Below are 26,189 nucleotides of genomic sequence, written 5' to 3'. Positions count from 1 at the left end.
GCTATATAAACTTCCCAAACATGCGTTTTTTTGCCCTTTAAATTTCATATCCATTAAATGTTCTAGTAGATGATTTCCTCAAGACTTCTATTTATAGAAAGGGTGTCAAATCATAATCATACATTATAATTTATTAAGTTCTAATAACAATAGGATCGAAAAAATCTAAACGTAGGAGAAGATGATTCTCTTTGGGCATAACCCAATGCATTGTCTAGCCATTTGCAATCCACATTTACACTTAAAAATACTTCTCCCCAAATGACCAACCATAGGTAGTATTGCAATCTTGTAAAACATGTTTCATCTTAGATTGTAATATGGGAAACTATCACCTTATCTAACGATTATCCCAAAATTTAAACCAAAACTACATTGTAGTTAAAGGGATTATGTTCAAGTTAATCTAGGTAGCTTGCACTCTTAGACCCTGAAATTGTTATGAATCGAAATTTAGTTATGGTGTTTGTGTTATATGATTTTTTTTTAATACTTGGTGAAGAAAGAAAACGTCAAAATCAACTTTAGTTTGGACCACTTTTACCTTTAAGTTACTTTTGCTTTTGTTCCTCTTTTCGGTTGTTTTACCCGGGCCTTCGGGGCCCCTAGCCACGGATATCCTTTTTTGTCTAATTTTCCTATTTTAGAAACTGTCTACTTTCCATATGCCTGGGGGAAAAAGCCTTGCCCCCTTTTTTCCCCGAACCCCCACCACATGCCTTTTTTTAAATTTTTACTAGTCGGTAAATTCCACCTTTATGTCTCCTTAGGTAAAATCTCAACCCAAGCGTGGTAGCAAACCAAAACCCCCGGGAAAGTCCCCCGGTTATCAAAACGTGTCCATCCTCGTGGGATTCGACCCTTACCTTCATTTTATAATCGGTAGAAGTGGGTTGGGGAAACTTGTTTGAAGCCGGCCCCGGGAATTATTCGTCCCCAAGGGTTTCAGTGGGTGGGAATCTCTTCCGATGGGTTTGGGTACACTCCAAATTACATACGTAAAACTGGAAAAAACCGGAACCAATTTCCCATCTACGGACAACTTTAGAAATTTAAATGTTTTAAAACTTCATTAGTAGATACCAAATCTATGAAGCAAGCAAATGTTCCAATAACATTTTTTAGTATTAGCGAAGATGCCAAAAAAATAGTTCTATTTTTTTTAATAAAGTCACACTATTGAATATTTGAATTTTGTATTCCCACTCTATAAAAAGGTGCAGTACAGACTTTGATGCTGGAAATTATATTAATTAGTACTTTATGAAAAGGATCTACCTAAATAAATGATAAAAATTTTTAATATTTTATGAAAAGGTGTACTATTTCAACGGTGGAAATATCGAACTATTTAGGTTGTAACATCCCTTGGGATTTCCGCAGAATCAAATAAGTGACAAAAAAAAGGAATATACATGATTTGTGGAAATAGCATCATTATTCCATCTAAACCATTCTATATATATACATTCTAAAAATATTCGAAGTTCTTCAATGTTTAACACATCTTCATCGCTAAATTCAATTGCATACATACACATTCAATTGCATCACAAAGACGGAAAAATATTCAGAGCAATTCCGCTTTGAAGAGTAATTTTCCCGGCACCCAGGACTCTTTTTTCTCTTCTATACCAGCATGCCATTTTTTCCGCCCATATTACCCCCCCCGGTTGGTATTTCCAATTAAATCTCTTTATCCTTTGTTCAAATTGGAGGTGTGATCCATTGCTAACTTTCGTAGTTGTAACTCTACTAATTCATCAATGTAGTGTATTAAAAATGTCCCAAATGATGTTGAAATGTTAACATCCTTAGTTGATAAATTAAAAACTGTGTTGATATTGATATTTAAAATGTCAACACAAATTTACGTTACCTTTTAGTAAACTCGTTTGGGATGAGTTAGCAAATTAACAATTTTTAAAAATTAGCATTGTAGTGCAGCTGTTCTAATTGAATGCATATTACTGCACATTACCCAATAGTTAGTTTGTTTTCAATATTCCATAATGAAATTGCTTATATAACTCATTTTGGACTGCCACCATAGTAAAATCTTTTTTCATTTTCAGAAAAAAATTAACAAATTTTCTTTTTTACAAATTCTCTCTACTTATTTTGGAAACTGTATAACATTTTTAAGTACTTTATGAAAAGGATAAAACCCTTTGGGGATTTTTAAGTAATGGTGAGAACAATTTTAATATAGTAAAAAAGTCAATTTTAGTCATAAGCATATAACTAAAAGATGAATCTATCGATATATAAGTGGAGCAGCTTGTGTTGATATTCACGTAAATGTCATGATGCATTGTTTAGGCGGAAAACATTTGATAGTGTATTTACTTATTTTTATTTTTTAATAACATTTTTTAGAATATAAAAAATGCCCAAATAGATACAACAGACTACAATAGGAATGTGAATGATGGGTGCCATGTGACTCACACAACAATCAAAGAGGTCTTCCATGATTCCAATTTCCAATGCAGTCCAAATCTTTTTTTTTATAATCTATTTGTACCGAAATAAATTTAATTTGGTTTTCTCTGTTTTTCACAAGCTTCCATGATTCAATCACCGATCTAAATCGGTTTTCTCTGTTTCACATTGAAATAGGGTTCAATGAATCAAATCTCAATTTGTTTCTCAATCTCATGAATCTCTATAAATCTCTCAAATCTCTTTTCGGTTTCCACAAATCTCCTCCAATTTTTTTAGGTTTCTCTCGATCGAGATCTTCAACATCCGGAAAAAAGTCTCTGCTTTTAGCATGTTGTTTGGCTTTTGTTTCAATTGGAGGTACAATCCGATAATGCAGGTTCCTACCACTCCAAACTGCAAAGAAAGTTTCCTTTGTGATGGAAGTGAATAACAACTCAAGTCTATGGAGTTGCCGAAATTTCAAGATGTTTTTCTCCTTATAGATTAAAATGTAATTAGGTTTTAGATTAGCATTTATATTGATGCTTCTTTTGTAGTTTGATGTTCTTGTCAAGATGCTAGCAATTGTTTGCTTTCATCTTGTGGAAGGCTATTAGAATTAGAGAATTAGCATTTATGTTGATGCTTCTTTTTTAGTTTGATGTTCTTGTCAAGATGCTAGCAATTGTTTGCTTTCATCTTGAGGGAGCTATTAGAATTAGAAAATAAAATGTAATTAGGTTTTAGATTAGCATTTATTTCTCCCTATAAAAGGAATCTATTGTAAATTGTAGTGAACACTTTCCAAAATGTAGTCAATAAACAAATTCTCCTTTTCTCTCCAATCTCACAATCAACGCTTTTCATCTTCCTCCTTCCATGGAGGTTTCTCCATTCCTATTCAATTCTACATATTTTACAGTTGTTGTTATATTGTCATCTAACGGTCGATCATAATTGAGTATGTACAATATATGAGTTATCACTACCCCAATGATAATGTGTCTAAGTAGTTGTACGTATTTGTTTGTTGTTATTATTGTTAAATTGTTATTACAACATCATTGTCATGGAATACAAAAAAATATTAATTTTAAAATCATGAACTCTTTGCCATATTATGGTATTTTTCACCAACTTTGAAAGTGATACTATAACATATATATGAACATTGAAATTGATATACGTTTTGTGCGGTAGGTCAATCGGTGATCCCCGAATACCCAATGAGGCATTTCAAATCCTGTTTGGCTTAACTAGCACATGTGGATGTACACGTGGAAGACAAAACAACTTTTGTAAAATACGAAACCCAAGTTTATTCAACTAATAATAAAACGAACAGCAACTATGATACATCAAAGAAAATAAAGTTCTCATTTTTTTTGGTAAGATATCAAACAAACAACTCTAAAATTTCTCAAATAACTTCAGAATTCTCATTTTTGCTTTTGTTACGCAAATGAATTGAAAAACAATTCAATAACCAATCGATTCAATTGATTCGTAGTTGAGTTTTTGAACAAATTAGTAGGACTAATTAGGGAGAAGAAAGCTCAGTGAATCGATGCGAGCTTGTCTTCTCTTAGAGGCTCTGATGCATCATCCATGGCTTCCTTGCTGATGTGAGGTGTGTTTATGATTCAAGCTTTGAATCTATATATCGATTTCTGGTATTTGGCAGCTCTTGAGACTGGAATTTATATGGTGAAGAAATTCATTTAAAAAAATATAAGGAAATTTCTATCTTTAGTGGACTAACTTTCTTATGCAAGGTTAGTAAATTCTATGATTGTATACAAGCTTAATTGCCAGATAATTCACAAATGTATACTCCCTCCGTCCCATTAAAAATGCAACGTTTACTTTTGTGCACTTATTTTGGAAAAATTATAATAAATAATTAAAGTGGTGAAAAAATAAAGTAAGAGAGAGAATAATGTAGAGGAGAGTTCTCCTTTATATTATTTTCTTTTTTACTTTATTTTTTCTCCACTTTAACTATTTATTATTATTTTTTCAAAACATGTATAAAAAAGCAAACGTTTCATTTCTAATGGGACAGAGGGAGTACATGATAGAGACGTGATTTAATCAAATGCAAACAAATGACAGTAGAATTCTAATTTCGGTTCAGTTCTGCTTAATAGTTTTGGAAGAAATCGGTTATTGGTTATAACCAATAGATGATCGTTAACCAAAATAACCAAAAATAAATTAAATTTTAACTGTATACTTAAAAATATACTTCATCCGTTCCTTGTTAATAGAGACATTTTTTTGACACAAAGTCTAAGAATAGTGTGTTAAGTGGATGGTGAATAAAATAAGAAAGATTGAGAGAGAATAACTTAAGTAAGAGAATTACCTTTTACTAAAAATAGAAATTACTAAATTATTTTGGTACTTCTCAAAATAGAAAAATGACTCAATTAACATGGAACGACGAGAGTATCACTTTCAAATGCAAAATGTATTATAACTATTAAGAGTAAATTATCAACTATGTACTCCTAATATTGTTGGAGAAATTTTTCTCTCAATATTTCCTACATTGGGTGTGATAAAAAGAAATTAACAGTGTAGATTAAGTTAGATTCACTAATAAAAATTATGAGAAGTGATTTAAAAAAGTCCAAGATAGTTAAATTTTATTAGTAAATTAATGAATTCAATTATTTTTGGTCAATCGATTAACCGATCGAGATTATAATTGACTGGTTAATTAACTAAATGAATTTGAGTCTGGTTTGGTTTCGTTTCTTGAAATGAGAATTATTTTTTTTATCAATAACCAAACCGACCGAATGCCAACCCCCATGTGATACTGTTGTGATATTTGGTTAATTGAGATGGGCGAAAAAGAGTTGTGAACACACTAGTCAAACTTGGCAAGGAATGACTATGAGACACTCAGTTAGCTTAACATTTTTTTTAACATTTTTTTTATTAACATTTTCTTCATAATCTTAAGTCTCAACAACACATCCCATATATGTAACACCCCCATCTTTCATATCTTTTAAGTTATTAATATTCTGAGATTTATACTTTAGTCTAATTGTCAAGAGTTATATGCTCCCTCCGTATCAATACTTCAATCATATTCCATTTTTGAATTATCCCAAGTTATTCAAGTCATTTCTCTTTATTGAAAATAACAAAACATCTGATTTAACTTATTTATTCATAGAGAATAATGTAATTTAACATCAGTCTCATCATCAAAGAATTGTTGACAGTAGTTTGTTTTGGGCAGGGTTTATGGTTTTGCGTTTGTTTACCACAACTGTGGAGCTAATTTGTTAAACTTCTGGAAATGGACAAATGCGAAGAATATACTATAGTACAGACAACTTTAAAGTTGTAAAAGATAAGAGTAGAAGTTGTAAAGCAATTAGAACTTACCATTGCAAATTTTGAGGAGAGAATTCTAAAACTATCTTCAACCATACGCTAAGCTCAAACCCATTTTTAAGTTTTTCTATAAAACTACACCAAATATAATATTACTGCAAAATTGTAATACATATACTAAAAAATGATACTCCCTCTATCCCATAAAAGTTGTCATAATTGTGAAACGACACAAGATTTTAAATGATTTTGTTTAGTGTGTTAAGCGGTGAGAGAAAATAAATTTTAAATTTATATAAGAGAGAACTTTTTCCAAAAGTAAAAATGTGACATTTTTAACGAGACAAATTAAAAAGAAAAGAGAGACATCTTTTAGGAGACGGAAGGAGTATAAAATTTGAATTTGCCAAATGATTGGACTACTTTTTAATGCGACGTATACTCAAAAGAAATATGTTTAAAAATATACCCAAAAAAATATGTTTTGAGTTTTAAAAATTGTTAACTAACAATAGAGGCACTCAAGTAGATTCTCTAATATAACAAAGCAATTTAAGTGCAGGACGAGGCTTTATCCAATTTCTAACATTTTTTTTAATTCTTTAACGTTTTCACAATGTTCAATCTCATTCAGATTCTTTTTCGTTATAAATTTTTGTGGGATATGGATGTCATTAGTGATCCGTTGTTACAAATAGCACATTATTTTGCTTGTATTTGTTAAATGAACGAATAACTATACTTCATACATCAAGGAAGATACTAAGACTAGGCACGTTGTGGACACGGGTTAGAGAATACGTACCTTCGCTAGAGATCATCAATTCATCCACACCGAAATAAGTATTTACACACAATTCCTTCTCATGTCTCAACCATTTGCAACTTATGTTTCCTGATCTGTACAACACCCCTACCATCCCTTCTCTTTAGCCAATTTGAAGTCCTTACCTATTCCGGAATTTTAATACCTAGGAACCTCAAATCAGACTTCTTTGTACTAAGCCACCGACATGGATCATAATCAACAGACATCCACAACGATAAGTTGAACAGTACTTATGTTTCCTGGTACATAAATATATGCCATATCGAGCACTATTTCATGGCATTATGGAGAATAGTTTCTTCAAAAAGGTGGAGTTGCTTGATGACTTACACTGAGGCCTTCCCTGGTGACAAGGGGCCATTACCTGCTATCCGTATCAAGATTAGCAGCAAGCTCTTCCAGCATCAACTTCAAAATTCATCAACCCTCCGAGATTGGAATGGGAATATGATGCCAAAAATAAGATTTTAGCCCTAGGCTTACCAAGAGAGAAGACCATGCAACACAATGTGTTCGAAGTCAAATTTGAGAAATCAGTTTAAGGAAAGCTTGATACTGAATCAAATCCGCAATTTTCAACAAACAGAAGATGAGACCATATGAAACTTGAAGAGTCAATTGAGAAAGTCACCCACATGAAGAATTACGCCACTTTTTATGTAGCCTGTAAGCTTTTATACCTCAGAACATACTCGACTTAAACGCATCTGAACTATGTGCGACCTAGAAAGTATTGGTCAACATCTCATGTGCGATGAACAACAGCACAAGGCAAAGAATTGGCAGTTGCACTGACATGGAAGGAAATAAATCAAACGGAAGAAATATTAATGCTAAAATTCAAAGTAAAAATAGATAGGAAACCGACGCACTCAAATCTCAAAGACACAGAAGTAGGAATCAAGCCACTGGTTCTCAACCCTTTGGGAAAGTTGTAATAAGACCAAAGTAAGACATTTTAGAAAATATTCAGACAGATAGAAGTAAGAAAAAGAGAAACATGATACATATTTTAGATTCTAGTCTTTAGGCAAATGGAAACTTTTTGCTACAAGGAAAGACTTCATTTGCATGATTGCCCGAACTTCAGAAGAATCACCAGAGTCCAAAACTAAAAGTTTGATGCATTTATGAAGAATCTGCACAATGAAAAAAACATAAAAAAAATAATTTGAAAAGCAAAACAAATTTTTGATCATAAGAAACTATGCACTGAAGTTGAGTCACATTGAAAAGTTTAACCAAAAGGGGAGTATAGTGAACTCGTAAAATCATGAAAAATGATGCATAGAACTGCGAAATCTGGGTAACTTACTATGAGAAACATGTGGATGGTTACTGAACCAAAAAGTAATATTACCTGAATGACGAGAGCATATATAACTATTGAGTCATAATCACAGCAGGAGTTTTAATAAAAAGTGCTTCAAAAAAAGATGCACAAAGCATCAATCTTTTTTACAGATGGCCTAATTTTTTGGAATAGCGCGGAAGGATATTAATACATACACTCGAGCTTGTTTTTAATTTTTCACTACTTGACCTCGTAACAATCATCCATTTAATGCTAACATATTTAAACATCCACTTCCATCATCTAAGTGATCTCCAATGGAGAAGAAGTTCAAGCAGTTTTTAGTCCAAGTTCACTATTTATTGAAGTACAAGTTCCAGATAAAAGGTCTCTTCACCATACAAATACGTACATATTCAATCAACTTAATGGTTAAGCCACAGCCCCAACATATTATGGATAAGTTTCCTAAGCTTCGTGTTTTCATCACCCAGTATAACTAAAGACCCTGATTGAATCATTGATGACAAAATATATTGTGGAGATTTGTGTTATAACCATCAATAATACTCCCTCTGTACCTGAAAAGTATGAACTATTTCCTCAGTAGTCCGACCCTGAAAAGTATGAACTTTCTAATTTTGGAATAGTTAAACAATACATTACCCCTACACATCATGTTATTTACAACATATACCAATACACGACACTCTTAATGATGTGGAGCCCACTCTCACTAACAATACCCTATCTCCATCTCTCTTACTTTACCAATTATACATTAAAACCCGTGCCGAACCAAATGTTCGGACGGAGGGAGTACTAAAACATAAAACCAATAACTTTAGGAAAGATTTCCCTTAATGTTCTCCATGGGGGGGAGATTAACTAGTGTTCATGTTTGCTCCTAGATGGTGGGGAGGATATATATCTCTGATAAAAGTTTGAGCACTACATCTTTTAAACTAAAGAAATCTTCCTCTGCTTCAATCAATCAAAAGCACTATTGAGTAAGACACTCTAGAGTCCGTACGTATGCATTTTGGCACTAATTGATATACTCAGGCATCACAGCTAAGTTGCGTAAATTTAAAGACCGGGGTAAGGACATAGTAAAAAGTATCCACATACCTCCAGTTACCTAGTGACCATGACCCATATAGGGTGCCCCACCCTGATGCGGCCTTACACCACCCGGACCCATCTGTGGCTGGCCACCATAACCTCCATGCATACCAGGTTGACCTCCATAGCCTCCACCAGCACCCGGACCTCCGAAACCTGCATTGTTCATCATAGGATGCACTCCCTGCGCATTTCCAATCCCCCCAAGTAAATTCCCAATACCCAATCCAGCCCCCTGAGTGGCCAACAGAGCTGCCACAGCCTGCCCTATCGCGGCCGGGGCAACTGCTGGACCAAACCCTCCAGAAGGAACAGCCGGTCCAGCGCTCGGAGCCATCAAGTGACCACCACTGTGTCCAGCATACCTCCCCCTCTTGGCCTGGTGATGATGATACCCTTGTTGCTGGTTGTTAAAGTGACCCTTGCTGTGTTTAGGGCCATCTATCGCCTTCTGGCAATGCAGTATATGACCCTCATATTGCTTGTGCGGCTCCTCCAGCGCTTTTTTTGCACTCTCGCTACTCTTATACACAAACAAACAGAACCCCCTAGGCTTCCCAGTCTGTTTATCCAACCCCAGAGGCCCTTCCTCAATTTCCCCAAATTTCGAAAAGTAGTCGAAAAGTTTCTTCGGATCAAGCTCCGCAGACACATTGCTAACATATATCTTCCTCTGCGTGTACTCTGAAGCAGGTGGTGAAGCAACAATTGCTGGAGCAGACTGCACGGGAGTCTGCACGGGGCCGGCCGAGGCCAGCTGGCAGCAAGTCATCCTGCCTTCAATCAACTTCTGAGGCTCCTTAAGGGCGCGACGAGCACCGTCGCGCTGCTTGAAGAGAATGAAGCCGTAGCCCTTCGATTTCCCGGTGTTCTTGTCTCTGACCACTTTGCAGTCTTCAATTTCACCGTATTTGGAAAACACAGACGTAATTGAATCGGCGTTGGCATCCCAGCCGAGGCCGTGGACGAAGATTTTGCAGTGGGCGGGGTCGGAGTCGGCCATGGCGTGCACAATCGAGGCTAGATCTGGGTGTTTTGCGAGAGCTTCCTTGATTAGGAGAGTGAGCTGGTCCTTGGAGAAGGGCTCGAGAAGCTTCTCGAAGGGCTCTTCCTCAAGTTGTTCGTCGGCGGAGGGATCTTCTCCGGATTGGTTCATCTCTGGAATATCCTCTTCGACCACTTGTTCTTCTTCGAATTCTTCTTTTTCTAATTCTCCCTCTCCGGCTACTATATCTTCGGGCTCCTGTTTCCGTTTTGGAGCCATGGAAATTGGGGGGAAGGTGTTAGGGTTTTGTTTCGTGGGGGTGGCGATTTTAGAAAGGGGACGACGGTAAATGGAATTTTATGGGACGAAGGTAGCATTTATACGAGGAGAGAGGAAAGTGATGCTCCCTCTGTCCGTGCACTTTCTATTTTTATTCCTATGTGTATTTCAATTTTAAATAATTATCCCAATTTATTATTTTTATATATATATATATAGTGGTGTTTCGAATAAGTGGCTTTTTCTAAGTCGATGACGGATTCCGACGCGACTTCCGACGTTGCGCCCTTCCCCTTCCGCCTCCCCTTCGCCTTCTTCACTCCCTCCGGGCGCTCGTGCGGACCATCCCCACTCAAGTCGATGTGGGTCGCGCTCCCCTCGCTCTCCGAAACGCTAAGTCGCGAGCGCACCGATTTCCCGTGCAGCGCGTCGTGCATTCCCGTCCGGAATTTGGGGAGATCCTTCAGCTTATCGTAGATGTTCCAATACTTGAAGCCCTTCGTCGACAAGTACTGGCTACTATACATCCGGATGGCCTCATCTCGGACCATGTGCTCGTTCTGGCCACTCGTCATGTGAGTCATCAAGTTAGAATAAATACCGTTGAAGTGCCCGCAGTCCCTCATGAGGCGCTCCCAATGCCGACGGATCGCCTCGCTGCCATGGTCCTTCATTGAGGCAGTCTTGTGGCTCCTGTACTTCGCGGCAATCCGCTCCCAGAATATGATCTCAGTCTGGTAGTTGCTGCGCTCCGCGTCCTGTGACGTGTCCGCCCAGCAGTCGGCTATCAGCTCGGACTCTTGCAGAGTGTAAGTAGTCCTTACCCGCTTCGGCCTCTCATCGGAACCCGTATCAGTCGCAGCCGACGACGCCGGCGCCTTCCCCCTCCCGCTCCTAGAAGGCGGCTCGGTGGGCGTTTCTTCCACCTCGAAGTCCTCCGCGCTCAGTGTCGCGGCCTGAGATTCTTGGTCGCCTGGGGTTGATCCGGGGGTGTCGAACTGGGGCCGATACACATCGTCGGCTGGAAAGGGCATTCTGCCGGCAGAGTTGAAGTACGGAGAAAGTCTCCGCGCCGGAGGAGTCTGCAAAGGAGACGGACCCCCGTATGGAAGTTGGCCGGGAGGAGAACCCATCGCCAACAACGACTGCATCCACTGCTCGTTTGCTTCATCCGTGTTGGGAATTTGTGAACTCGACTCTTTCCCCTTACCCTTATCCTTACCCGATCGGGAACTTTTCTTCCAAAAGCTCATAATTTTGATGAAAATTGAAGATTGGGAGAAGAGATTGAAAATGGAGAGAATGAAGATTGTGGGTGATGAATGGAGGAAGTGGAGGAAATATTTATAGGGGTGGAATGTAAAATAGCCGTTGGGTTCAAAAAAAAAAAAAAAAAATTTTAATTATCGCCGATTATCGCCGAGCGTCGCCACAGTGGCCGGCGATCGCTCGGCGATAATCCGGCGTTAGAACGCCACTCGGCGAAGCAACGGCAACATTATCGCCGAATTATCGCCGACTTCGCCACAATGGCCGGCGATAATTCGGCGATAACCGGCGATTTATCGCCGAGAATTCGCCACCTCCATTGGGAATGCTCTTAGGGTCCTTACAGCATCTTAGTGTAAAACACAGCACTAATCACAGCCCTTGGATCATTAGATTGGATGGTTGTGATTAGTTACATTATCATACTAAAAATCTACATTATTAGCCGAGGTACATTATTAGACTAGAAATGTACATTGTAAGACTAAAACTGTACATTATTAAACTAAAATGCTACATTATTATCCGAGCTACATTATTAGTCTAAAATTCTACATCATTAGATGACACGTGGCATTAATCTAACCGTTAGATCATAAGATCCAATGGACTGCAAGTGTTTTGAGTTTTACTTATACTTAGCGTTCTGACCTGAATACATCCCTATATATATATATATATATATATATATATATATATATATATATAGCATAGAGATGTAATCAATTGCTAAGTAATTACCAATCCCAAATTGAGACTAATTTTCAACTATTAGATTAGAAGATCTTGTGGTTAATATAATGTCAAGTGTAATATATTTTAAATTTAAATAATTATTAATTAAATTAAAAGGGTATTAATGTCAAATCTTATATGTAGTAATTATAACTAACTACTTTCTCTCTCCTCAAAATCATCTCAAATCTTTAAATTTACGTAACTCTCTCAATTTAAATTATTTTTTCGCAAAAAATATATCAAATTAAAGATAATTTAATAAGGATTCCAACGAGATTTCAATTGCATATGTTCCGACGATGTTGATACGCTCGGATTTTGCACTGTTTTAAGGCCATTATTTGGTCCGTTTTTACTATCAAAATCACTCTACATGTCCATTATTTGCATATTTTATACATTTTGGTATTTTGACGTGTTTTGTGAGAAATGTGCATATTTGAGCCGAAAAGGGGAGTAAAAACGCATAGTCTGGAAATCTGGAGTCAGACGGCGACCAGCGACCGCCGCGAAGTTGTACGGCGACCGCCGGCGCCCGGCGGTCAGAGCCATGTGGCGGTCCGCCTCGGAAATTTACGCTAGGAGAAGAGTCTCGCCCGGCGACCGCCGGAGGACATGTGGCGGTCCGCCACCGAAGGGTCAGAGTCTCTGGACTCCAACGCGGCGACCGCCGGCCAAGGTGCGGCGGCCCGCCGGAGAAAGGCGGCGAATCCGACCAGCCCTAGATTTGCTCCAAGATTTACCAAATTTTGAAGATCTTTTCCTTCTATGATGAGGAATAATTTTCCCCTATAAATAGGACCTCAAGCTTCATCAAAAGAGGAGAACACATTCATAGAGAAAGAGAGTTACTACTTGCAATATTCATAGAGATCAAAAGCTAGAGTACTTCAATTGTGCAAGGAGTTGGAGAAGGATTTCAAGAACATCAAGAACGACAAGGATTCTACCTACGGGTTTTATTTGCTTTAGTTTTATGTTCAAATTGTTTTCCCTTCAATCTATGTTTTTAGTTTATTCAATTATGTGTAACTAAACTCATAGGATTCTAGGGATGTGTTAGTAGCAACTTTGGTTATACAATTCCGTTTTCTATTTAATATCCGTTTTGTTTTTACTTTGTTTCTTCCCTAAGTTAATCATGATGCTTCGTAATTGAGTGACACAATTATGTATGATTTAATATAACTTGCTTCATAACTGTGACAGAGTTCTAGCGAGTTAGATCCACTTAGTAGACACTACAGTTAGCTTCCTTTAAAACGGCACTGTTAATTGAGAGTGAGGACTTTTCAAGGGTCTTAGGAGCTTTTTGGAGTTACGTATTAGGATTGACAACCCTAATGTTAGTAATCAACGTTTGTATCGCATGAGCATAAGCTAGGTGACTCGTCCTTTCAAAGTATTAACTGTGCTAGGGTATTGTAGTTTGGAATTTGTATAACCATAAAAGTGAAAGCACATCCCTGGAATTCCCTTATCTCTATACTTTTCTCTTCGTGATTTGCTTGCATTTAGTTGTTTACTGCTTTTAATATTTTCTGTTTTCAAAAATTTTCAAAAAAAAAAATTCTTGTTTCTCCAGATAGTAATTGAGTTCTAGTAGGAGATAGACACTTTGTGTACGTCTTCCCCGTGTTCGATATCCGGTACTAACCTTTTGCTATACTATACCTACTCTGTATACTTGCAGGCATTTATAATGCAAATAAAAAGTGCATCGATGTTCGGGTGATGAAATTTGATAAATTATATTTCAATTTTCGTACATGTTGATAAGCAGCTTTTATCAACAAATGCAACAAAAAATCTCAATATATTGTAGGCAAAATCTCAATATTATGCATGTCCAATCTCAATAAAAATGTGTTGATATTTTCTTGTCCTTGTATTGATATTCTAATGTCATATTGTTGATATTTGTAATACACAATGTTGATATAAAAAAACACCCACGAAAATTATCATATGATAACATAATGACGATATTACCCTTTTGTTGATATTTTGTCTACTATTTATTGAGATTTGTGAGCTTTAATCTCATCCACTCATTTTAAAATCCAATGGTGGAGATTTAGTCTTGATTTTGGATTAGGGTGCTATAAGCATTAGAATAGGACCCTATAGGGATATACTAAAATGACAACACCTTTTATTATGACACCATACCACCATTCTCAATCATAGGATCTGGAAATTGGACCATTGTCATGCTGCCATGTGGCATCTAATTTCAATTATAAAAATAGAAAAATAGGGTAAAGGGTAATTTTGACATTGGTTATTCTCACCCCACAATTCACGTTTTTTCCTTATTCAACAAATTTTGTTTTAGATTTCTTCCAAAATCTGGTGATGTTATTCCAGATTTCTTCCAGATTTCTCACCCCCCAAAATCGAGAGATGATATTCACGCGATCCAAATCTGGTGATGATATTCCTCAAGTTCATTAATTCCATCTTCAATTGTCAACAATTTAATTCCAATTGCAACAAATTTTATTCAGTTTCAACATTTTTGGTTCCACAATTTGCAGTTCCATAACTGATCGAAGACGATTCTGCCTTCTTTCAGCTCCATAATTTACATCCGACTGCAAATTGCAGACGACATGGCAACTGATTCGATTATCAGTTTTGATTTGGATGGGTTTTCCAGAAGGTGAGAAATTATATGTTGTAGACGTTTAATTTTATATGTGTTCGATAATTATTGGTCAATTTTGTTAGGTTCTATCTTTCTTTGATTAGAACTTGTTTAGTTGAGTATGTTCCTATTTGTGTTGAGATTATATGTTATTTGCTATGAATTGAGTGTTTTTTTTTGTTTATGAACCTACTGATTATTGTTAAAATTCGTTTTAATTCGCTTTTGATTAAGTTCTTGTGGTCATATATTGTTTTTTACAAGATTGTTGCATTATATGGTACATGTTGCAGTCCACCATATGGTCAATTGCAGTTTCGGGAAACAGTTCTGCAAGCTGATTGGTGTCCATGAAGGAGAAGGTTGTGAAGTTGATGGCGAAACCATTGCGTCGGTGTGGAAAGTGCGGAGAAATGTGTCCCGTGACTATAAATTTCGGCAGCCAAAAGGAATAAGAGAACACTTAGTTCGTTTTGAAGTACTTGAAGATTGTAGTCGTATTTGTTTTTACCTTACCAGATTGCAAGTTAAAGTCATGAATATTACATTGTTACCACGTAGTGTTTGCAGTTAACATATTACATTATTGAATTTGTTCATGTTGTTGTAACTCGAAATGATTGCAAATTTGTTCTCACTGTATTATTTACTATTGCTTTGTGGTGTGCAGTATTATGTGAATTTACATTAGTACTTGCACAATACAATACAATTAATTGGTAATTTTATAATATTGGTCAAACACTGTATTCCCATTAATTGGTTATTGCATCCTAATGAGTTCAATTTTGCAAGCGCTATAATTGCAGCGCAATGCTTCACATATTGCAGTACAAAATAGAAAATATTGTTGTTTATTCTTTGACTACCTTAAGCATCCAAAAGTTATAGAATTACAGGAGATCAAACAAGTACGAAACAAAGAACATTCAAATTACATCACCAAAATAAAACCGACTTGTTTTAAGTAAGAGTAGTTACCAAATCAAAATATTAATCAAATCATCTACACAAAAAACCAATAAAGAAACCAAACTCTATGTTTGAAGAAGAGAAAAAGTTCAATAATTGGTTACTATTTGTGGTAGTTCGTGACCATCTTCTCAACATCTATTGGTCTTTCTCCTCCTCGAAGTACTTTGATGTAATACTCATGACATAGTCAATTACATGAATGGCGTTGTCGTACAATATTGTTGTATTCTACGGTATTTGCCACAAAGCAGCTGGAAGGATTTTGATTTCTTGTTTGTTAGGTAGCATTTCCATTCGCTGACCTTCGTGCCCATATATGTCTCCATATGACATGAAATGCAAATCTCGTAACACAAAACTGCAAGATTTAGTTTAGTAGCAACACATAAGTTAGACACTTGAATATGGGTGTACTTCATATACAATACTAACAATCATTCAACCAATGATGCACATTACAATACACACGATGCACTGCAATATTGTAAATGATGCACTGTAATATTTGGTGATAAACAATACTGCAATATTGTAAATGATACACTGCAATATATAACTAGCAATACTTTGCAATATCTAGGGGTGCTTAAACGGTTCTCCGGTTCTCGGTTAACCGGAATCGGAACCGGAACCGACCGGTTAATTGAGGAACCGGAACCGGAAAATTCTGGTTCCGGTTCCGGTATCGGTTCCAACTTTTTAAATAAAATCGGTTCCGGTTCGGAACCGGAACCGACCGGTTCCTAACCGGGAACCGGATTATAATTCAATTTTATTTTTTTATAATTTAATATACTAATAAATCTAATTTGATTGAAGTTTGTTTTTAATTTTCAAAAGAACTATACAAATACAATATCATTACATATGATAGAAATTTAACTTTATAACAAATTTATGTAACAATTCATTTAACATACGATTTTAACTTATTTGTGAATAATTTATTAACTTTTCCGTTATAAACCAAAAAGTCACAACAAGATCAATTAGTATTGGAAATTCTATTGTATACATGTTTAGCCAAAAAAAAGGAAAATGGAATTCAATTTTAAAACTCATTTTTAAAAGAAATTGCTAAAGTTTAGAACTCCTATTTTTGTATTAAAAAATTGCTAACATAAACTAGTCGGACCTACTACACTTGGCATTACACTTATCCATATATGAATATTATTGTATTGTTTGATTTTTTTTTTTGTGTATTTATTTGAATTTTTAGGTATTATTTATTATATTTCTAGATGTTGAATTATTATTTTTTTGGTATTAAATTATTTTAAATTATAAATAAATTCGGATTAAAATTATACATCAATTCGGTTCGGAGCGGTTAGCTTAACGATTCTTGAACCGGTTTTAACTAAGAACCGATCGGTTAGATTCGGTCCGATTACTAGGATTTATGAAATTCTGGAACCGAGTTAAATAGGTCCAACCGGATCAGTTAGAAACTAGGAACCGGCCGAATAAACTGAGGCCTAGCAATATCGATTATCACATATATAACCAGCACAACTCAGTATAGTTTGGGCATGCAACGAAACAAATTTGTAACAACACTATATATGAAAAATATCAGTATCACATATATAACCAGCACAACTCAGTATAGTTTGGGCATGCAACTAAACAAATTTGTAACAACACTATATATGAAACTAGAATTTTCCAAGATGCACATCACAATACACATGAATGGAAGATAGTGTATAATGATGCCCTGCAATATTTGGTGATAAACAATACTGCAATACTGTAAATGATGTACAACAATGTATAACTAGCAATACTGCAATATAAGTATATCAAATCAATAAAGCAATGCAGCGGAAATAATAAAGCAAGCAAGCAAACAACAACCAACCAAACTACACTATTCTTATATTTGCAAAAATATTTTTAATCAAAGTATATTGTTCTTATGCAGATCATGTCACAAAGTACTGCAATATGGTGTGAATTAGTATGCAACATTAGCTATGGTTGAGTTTTCCTACCTAAACCACCATGTCCTCTCCGACTTGACTTGACTCTCCAGATCTAGTCTCAATTATCTCTATTCCACCATCTGAATTTTTGTTCACTTCCTTGTAAGCAATCGTTTATCAAATAGCAAGAATCGTATATCACATAACAAACAACACATAAACCAAAACAATTTTTAAAAATCGTTGAACACAAATTTGAACTAAGATCGTTACTTAGGGTTTCAAAAATCATGAACTACCAAAAACTTTGGAGATAACTACCAAAAATCAACAATACACCAAGCGAAAACGCGATACAATTGCAGAACTCGCCGCGATACATAGAAAATTCGACAAAAAACTGAAAAAGAAAACTAAAAGCATAGAGAGGCGAATTGAAATTTTACCTAGGCGTAATCAAAGAAACGTAGTGCCGCTGAACGTACTTCACAATTTCCAAGCAAATCTCTTCGATTCGTCATCAAAACTCAGTTCTACGCACCGATCGTCAGTGAAATTCGAATTTCGACGATTTCCCTTCGAATCGCCGCTGGAAGTTGATTATTCAAGCATGTGGATGGAGAATCTGGATGTGCTTGGGTTTCAGAATGATGGAATGGATTTTGGAGTAGTAAGGATGGAAAGCGTCGCGATTGGTAATTGACTCAATTTCCAAATCTGATTCTGATTTCAATTTTAGGAATTGACAAAAAAAAAGAGTGCATAAGTTGACATTTTGAGTAGGATGGAGGGAATACGATATACTTCCTCCGTCCTATAAAACTAAGTCCACCTTCTATTTTCGTCCATCCCATAAACATATGGCATTCCATTTTAGAAAGTAACCCAATATATATTACACATATACATCATTTACCTCAAGTTATTTATAATTTATACCACCATCAAAACATTAATAATAATGTCGGTCTCATTATCTCGTAATACTACTTTAATCACTATTCTCATCCAGTCATCATCACTCTTACTTTACTATTTTTTATCTTAATTCTCGTTCTATATCATAGATCCATTTCTTAAATTTGCTACATACTAAGTATTATTTTTTTACCGTATAGCTCATTCATTCTTAACATTTTATTTTATTTTCTTTCTTATTTCCTATATTAATTATAAATTTTAATTAAATTAAATCTGTTCATTCAATTTAAAACTTAATAATTCAAATCGTAAATTACATTATTTAAAGCCTAAAACTAATTGCACACAAAATTTTTGGTTATTTAATTGAAATTAAATTATTCAGGTCTAACTTTTCTTACTACCCTTCCTTTGCTATTTATAATCTCATTTTAACTCAGCACAAATTTTAAGAAATTGTTTGATTTTATGAATAAAAATCGAGAAATGAGTTAGTGGAATACGGACTCCACTTTTATATATTGATTTTATAATAGAATGTGAGTGCAATGAGTTAATTGAATGGTGGGTCCACTTACCTAAAATGTAAAAAAGTATATGAGATTTTAAATCGCGGACATCCCAAACCAGCAAAACATGACATTTTTCACGGACGGATGGATTATTACAAAGATGAGAGTAATATGAACCAACAAAGATTTTTGGAGTTTGGAGGAGACTTTGTTGAATGGGATAAAATATACTCCCTCCGTCCCATAAAAATATGGGCATATGGTATGACACGTAAATTAAGATAAAATTGGTAAACTAAGAGAGAAGAGGGAAAGAGTGGTTAAAGTGATGTTAGTGGATAGGGGAACCCACATTATTATTAGTGTTTATTGGTAGTATAAGTTTTAAATAACATGATGTATATGAGTAATAAATTAGGATAACTATTCATAAATGAATATGCTCAAAATTTTATGGGACAGAGGGAGTATTATTTTTGTGTGCCTTACGGTACCACCAAGGCGAAACTTGTAGGCTTCAGTAACCTTCTCCTATAAAACATTTGATTTATGTCAGTATTCAGGATCTTCATAAATATTGAGATGGACCTCAAGGTCCTATTTCATTTGCTTAGGTATGTGAACTGGTATGTCTTGTGCACTACTCTAGGACCTCCCTAGGTTATCAGAAAGTTGGATTTCCTCCGAGGCTTGTGTAGGGAGGTCGAGGGCAATTTTTTGGATGTATGAACATTGGGGCGTCAGTGAATAAGACATCGGCAATTGGGGCAATACAGGTGTTGCAGGGATGTATTGTTATTGAATGGTAGCTTGGTTCGATTGGAGAAGTGTGTTTGAGTTTGCAGTGTAATTGGAGAAGTTTTTTGTACCAAAATGAGATTTGGTGTATAGTTGGAGATGTGTCTAAGACCTATATCTCCCCCAACCTCCATGGCTATTTTCTTCTATTGTTGATAATTAGACATTGATTTAACGATCAGAATAAGTACACAATGTTTCGATATGTTTCATCGAGGTAACTCTCTCTTCCTAACCTATTTTTATAGTATAAAAGTTGATGGAACATTGAGATAGAGGGTTGTATGATTTTGTGTAGTTTGTGATGGAGTATAAGGATGATTTGAAATTTCGATTAATTGATGAACATGTGGCTAATGAGTAGGTTTAATCATGTTTAGATCAATATTATTTAGAAACTATTGAACTCTAGTATAAACATTGCATAAGGATTGATAATATTGCTTAGGGTTTAGGTTTTTGTGACAAAATCTTCAAGCTAGATAAGATATTTGGTTAATATGATGAATAAACATAAATGAAAATAGGATTTTGATACAAAAGTTAGGATTTGATACAAAAGTTTGAGTCATATTAAATCCCCTGTTTTTTAACTCTATATTCTGAATTAAAATGTTTAGGACTTTTCAAAGTTTGGTTTACCAATTTTAAAAATAACGTTTATGAGTCTAGAGGTTCCTTGAATATGTTCAAGAACTTAGGATTTTATTTCCTATATGTATAAATTGTTATAATGATACAATTATAAACTGTCATAATTTGTTGTTCAAGGTAGATTTTACTTGGTCTATATTCTATTTTGAGGGGTCCTATTGCAGTTATCGGTTCATCTTCAGCTTAAGCAGCGGCAACAGTCGAATGAGGTAGTAGCAGTAGTTACATATAGCTTTTATACTCTGCATCGTCAGGTAGCTACACCAAGGTGATAACGTGTAGTATATAAGATAATCGTGTATCCACAATTATATTTGAGTGAAATAAAAGATCAATCTATCTGATTTTCTCTGTCTCTTTTATCCTTTTTTCACAAAATGAATTCTAATTTATCATCTTAATAAGACTAACTTGTTTCCATGCCTCATTAGGTATCAATAATGGTTGAAGAATTACTCGGTAAGTTGCAATGTCGTATTTAAACCCTAAACCCTATTTAAATCGCTAGAATGTGTCACACTTCAAAATTAATTCTCAAATTTGATCTTGTATCCAAGTATAATGATCATCTATGTAATTTTCTCATTGTAGTTGCTCAATAATATGTTCGAAGGTCACATCCTTCTCCCAAATAGCGCTATGACTTGGAAAATCATTTGCAACGATGGAGATTGACATGCATAATATATCTGAAGAATGTCTCATGTTAGCTATCAAATCCCTCAATCGCGAATATAAAGAAGACTGAATTTGGGAGAGAATTTATTTATTGAGCTTGAATGTGTAATACAGAATTTTAATCGACATTAGCCCTAATATCTCGGCCAAAAGCAATGAAAAGTACACAGTCAACTCATTAGTTGATCTAACGGTCTACATTCAATCTATCAACTAATGAAACTAACAGCCCGGATTTAAATCATACTTTAAATCCTCCTTTTCATAATTCCTCAATTTGACTAAGTGTTGAGCTGGTCTTGAGCAAACATCCTCACAAATCTCTACCTTGCTCAAACAGCCTCATCACATGTCTACGAAAGAATCAATCTCCTGCACAACTCCACCTTCTCTTTTGGCAAAGCTTTTCTTAGTATGTCGGCTGGATTAACTTCAGTGCTAACTTTGAATACCTCAACCTTACCTTCCTCAATCTCTTCTCTGATAAAGTGTAGGTGTACGTCAATATGCTTGCTCCGCTCATGAAAAACTTGATGTTTTACAAGAGCAATTGCGTTGCTACTGTCATAGCTAATAGCAATACATTTCTGAATAATCCCTAGTTCAGCTGCCAATCCTTTCAACCAAAAACTTTTCTTGACCGCAGCTGCAAGTGCCAAGTATTCAGCCTTAGTTGTTGACTATGCCACAACATGTGACTTCCAGCTAACTGCAGACCCATACATGGTGAAGATATACCCTAATTGTGATCTTCTGTTGTCCACATTGCTAGAACCTGTTAAGGCTGTGATTCTTGTTTCCCCTATACAAAATTCCCAACCTGGTTGCCCCTTTCAAATATCCCAGTGCAAGCCAGTGCTCTCTTCCATGATCTGTCGTGAATCTGCTTAGTCAAGCTTACAACATGTGAGTCTTATGCAAACCATTGTGTACATAAAACTGCCTATAATATTAGCATAAGGGATTATCTCCATCTTTTTCCTTTCTTTCTCATTCCGAGATCTTTGACTGGTTGACAATCTGAAATGTTGTGCTAAAGGAGTTGTAGCATCCCTTAGAATATCAATCTAAAACCTCTTCAGCAACTTTGATATGTAATCAGATTGACCAAGCCAAATGCTTCCTTCCTTTCTGTTTCTTATTATATTCATTACAAGTATTCTTCTAGCTGGCCCAAGATCCTTCATATCAAAACCTGACCTCAGATCCTCCTTTACTTGCTCCACCTCTTTCTTGCAAGATCTTGCTATTAACATATCATCTACATACAACAGTTAATAGACAACTGTTCTTTTTGAGATACACACAAGAATCATATCAGGATCTTGTAAAACCACAAACCACCATATGGCAATTGAATTTCTCATGCCATTGTCTACTGGCATGCTTGAGACCATAAAGGCTCTTGTTCAACTTGCACACTTTCACTTCTTCACCATGTATAGCAAAACCTTCAGGTTGAACCATAAAGATGGTTTCTTCCAACTCTCCATTAAGATAAGCTATTTTTACATCCATCTGCTCAAGTTCCCAACCCTTCTTTGCCATAACTGACATCAACACAAACATGTGAAAATGCCTTATTGTAATCTATCCCATACTCTTGAGTGAATCCCCTTGCTACTAACCCTTCCACTTTATCCACCAAAGTCCAAGTCTTGTTTTTTAAAAGTGGATCTATCTCATCATTCATTGCCTTTAGCCACTTATCCTTGTCTTTACTTTCCATTGCCTCTTTGTACGTCAGTGGCTCCTCAAGCTCTAATTGCTCCGCAATGGTCAATGCATAGAAGATCATTTCATAATTAGAAAACTTAGAAGAAATCTTTGATGTCCTCTTGGTTCTGTCTGTGGCCAACTGTCAATTTGTCAAATCCTCAGCTGTATTACCTTGTTGATCAGAGCCAGTATCTGAACCACTACCTTCATATGCATCCATCTGTTCAGTTGCATCACCACTGCTATGCATATTTTTGCTCTGAGTTTCATCTCTCTCACCACCTGACTCCACCTCAAAATCATTGTTACTATCAACAGTGATTCTGATCCCATTAGAGGCATTCTTGTTGAGATAGGGCATTTCACTATCCAGAAAAATCACATCTCTACTGACTAGAACCTTGTGATTTCCACACTCTATACACCAAAGCATATATACCTTAACTCCATTTTGATATCCTAGCATAACACACATCAATGCTCTAGGATCCAATTTCCTTGCTTCACATGAGCAAATACTTTACAACCAAAAGTTATCAGATCAGAGTAGCTTGAGTGTCTCCCAAACCATCTATAGTGTAACGCCTCGCTTTTTCGAACCCTAATTTTTGTGACGTGGAAATTTTTGCATTAAATGCTTTTAATGCTATGATATGTGGAATTAAATGATAAGTGATAAATTGCAATATTCTTTGTGACCTAATTGCGATATCGAGTTGAGTTTGAGTTGAATGGTCAACTTGTTGAATATGCGACGTGGCTATTGAATAGTCAATATTGTGGAAAATATGACGTGGTCGTGGAATGGTCAAAGTTGTTTGAAAATCTGAAGTGGAGATGATTTTCGAAAAAGGTGGATATTTTGATGTGGGAGGAAATAATATTTGTGGTGAATTATTTTCCTAAGGGATGAGTGAGAATTTAATAGGAGCATTATTTAAGTATGTGGAATTTTCGACCCTCCTATTTATTGGAAAGAAATCCTATTTTTCTTGGATTTAATTATTGCTTGGGATAATTATCCAAATTAAAATCCAAAGTCCGGATATTCCTATTTATTCCATGAAAAATTCGAAACCCCTATTATTTTTTGGAGATTTTCGAAATCTCCTATATTATGGGAGAAGGGATTATTTTATTTTATTATTTGATCCCTTATTGATTCTCTTCCATAATTAAATTCAAATATCCTAGCATATCTTGCCAAATCTAAAAAGATCTTACCAAATCCTAATTAAATTAGGATTTTAGTTAAATTCCTTGTAGGAATTTAATATCACGCCACTTTTGGCTATTAGTGGGGGAGTATTTTTATTTTATTCATGCTCCGTAATATTTTATTCTACTCCGTAAAATATTCAAATTAAATCATAGGCTAAATTAATAGCCTAGAATTCGAATTCCCTATTATTACTCCTCAAATATTCGACCACTTCAACAAACAAATCTTCCATATCTCTTCCAAATCTTTATTTATTTAATTATTGGAGTATATCTTGCACTCTATAAATAAGATGAGAGAAATCAAAACCCTAGCACTACAGAAACCGTCCCCCACTCTCCCAATTTTCGGTCTCTCTCTTTCTCCCACTCTCTCAAATTTTTCTTCTACTTTCTCCATTAATTCTTCATCTTTTGGAGAAGAATTGAAGCTGCAATTCAAGAATTCATTGAAGAATCAAGATTCTACTTGTTTCTACCGTTTGTTTTTGCAAGAAAAGGTACTTCTATTATTAATCTTTTCTTCCTCTACCGATTAATCGGTGTTTCTGAGTCCACATGCATTTAGAACGAGTGAAGGGGAAATTAATCGGTGAATTTGGATGCATGGATGTGAGTGTGTGTGTGGGGCCGAGAGTGTGTCTGTGTGTGTGCATGCCTCGGTAGGCGTGCACATGTGTGTGGTGTGTGTGCGTGTGTTGTGTGTAGAAAAGCACTCATGCGTGACACGAATTGATGATAAATCTGGAATGATTGTGTGAATAAAAACGATATGATAATCGTACTTTGATTTTGATTGTTGATTTTGGAAATAATCGAAGGGAAAAGGGAAACGTGAGATCATGCATAATTTTAATCCATGATTTGAGACTTATTTGAAAAATATGAACTAAAGGTGATAGTTCGCGTTCCCGGTGGGATATCAAGAAGAAGTGCATTTTTGTTGAACTCGAAAGAAATCGAGGTGGGCTTTATTCTAAACTCTCTTCTATATGCAAATATATGATGTTGGAGAAATAAGGGTGGATTAAACTGTTATGCCATGCCTATGAATTATTTTGGATATTGTGTGTGCCTGATGCCTAGATTGTGAGTACGCTCCATTAGGCTATAGTGGCTATGATTAAACGAATTCGGGTCTGAGTATGGGCCGCAAACCCTACCAGGCTGTGTACACGGTGGGATCGGGAGCTGTCCTTGCTAGTCGGCCGGTCTCGTGGGCGAAAAGTGTGGCCACACTTTCGTCGCACTATGAAATGATGATTGATGAGAAAATGGGAGGTATTATTTGACTGGCCAGTCCATGATATATATATTTTGTGATACTCGATGCTTATCTTTAAATAAATGCAAACTTCGAGTTCACTATGGTAAGGGTGGCATAGCTATAAAATGTTTTGGCATGAGTCCACTGAGTATGTTTAAAATACTCAGCCCTGCATGTGTTTTCCCTATGTGCAGGTTGAGCGGCGATGGGCGGTCGGTGGTGTTGAGAAGATTGAATCGAATAAAATGGATGTTTGGAACTATAAGTGTAGTCGTGTCTTCATACATGGCTCCGCTTTCTCTTGAAATGCTTCCGCTGAATATTTTTGAAACTTATTATCTTTGGTTGTGGTGAACTTAATTCTTTGTTTTGGAATGAGGGGAATTATTGCGTTTTGTTGGAATTAGGCTAAACCTTTGACTTTTGAGCCTAATCTATTATGTCTTGATTCTCGTAAGTTAGCCGTTGACTTATTGCCTTGATCTTCATTAATTGCTAGGGTAAATCTCTTTAATTGAAACCCTAGTCTACATTTTTGTCGCATTAAGTTCGCCTAGTTA

At 35.7% G+C, this 26,189-nt stretch overlaps 1 protein-coding gene and 1 long non-coding RNA gene across 11 annotated transcripts; one reads left to right on the top strand and one right to left on the bottom strand.

The window, feature by feature from the left end:
• Positions 1–6,574: 6,574 nt before the first annotated feature.
• LOC125221549 (UBP1-associated protein 2A-like) lies at positions 6,575–10,390 on the bottom strand. Of its 10 annotated transcripts, none has more exons than XR_007176380.1 (3): positions 9,039–10,390; positions 6,944–7,039; positions 6,575–6,852 (listed from the first exon to the last, which is right to left on the bottom strand). XR_007176380.1 is itself a non-coding variant. In XM_048123671.1 (2 exons), exon 1 carries the CDS (start codon positions 10,294–10,296, stop codon positions 9,049–9,051), a length of 1,248 nt encoding a protein of 415 aa, XP_047979628.1. In that variant the 5' UTR covers positions 10,297–10,390; the 3' UTR covers positions 6,575–7,039; positions 9,039–9,048. The 10 variants fall into 10 exon arrangements, 7 of the variants coding, with proteins under 7 accessions (XP_047979628.1, XP_047979627.1, XP_047979632.1 ...); XR_007176381.1 differs by having other exon boundaries at positions 6,575–6,755; XR_007176382.1 differs by lacking the exon at positions 9,039–10,390 and adding an exon at positions 7,249–7,410 and having other exon boundaries at positions 6,575–7,091.
• A 4,251-nt stretch (positions 10,391–14,641) lies between these two features.
• On the top strand, positions 14,642–15,622 carry LOC125218362. The gene is made up of 3 exons (XR_007175942.1): positions 14,642–14,734; positions 14,844–14,968; positions 15,247–15,622. It is a non-coding gene; the product is annotated as an uncharacterized LOC125218362 (long non-coding RNA).
• The last annotated feature ends 10,567 nt before the right edge of the window (positions 15,623–26,189 follow it).

Source organism: Salvia hispanica, chromosome 4 (genome assembly GCF_023119035.1).
Source record: "Salvia hispanica cultivar TCC Black 2014 chromosome 4, UniMelb_Shisp_WGS_1.0, whole genome shotgun sequence".
NCBI lineage: Eukaryota > Viridiplantae > Streptophyta > Magnoliopsida > Lamiales > Lamiaceae > Salvia > Salvia hispanica.
Note: the sequence above shows the minus strand (reverse complement) of the source record. Positions and strands in the feature narration are given on the sequence as shown.

Bases quoted from the DNA above. Each gene is read 5' to 3' on its own strand.
- LOC125221549 (XM_048123671.1), bottom strand. From the start codon at position 10,296: ATGGCTCCAAAACGGAAACAGGAGCCCGAAGATATAGTAGCCGGAGAG.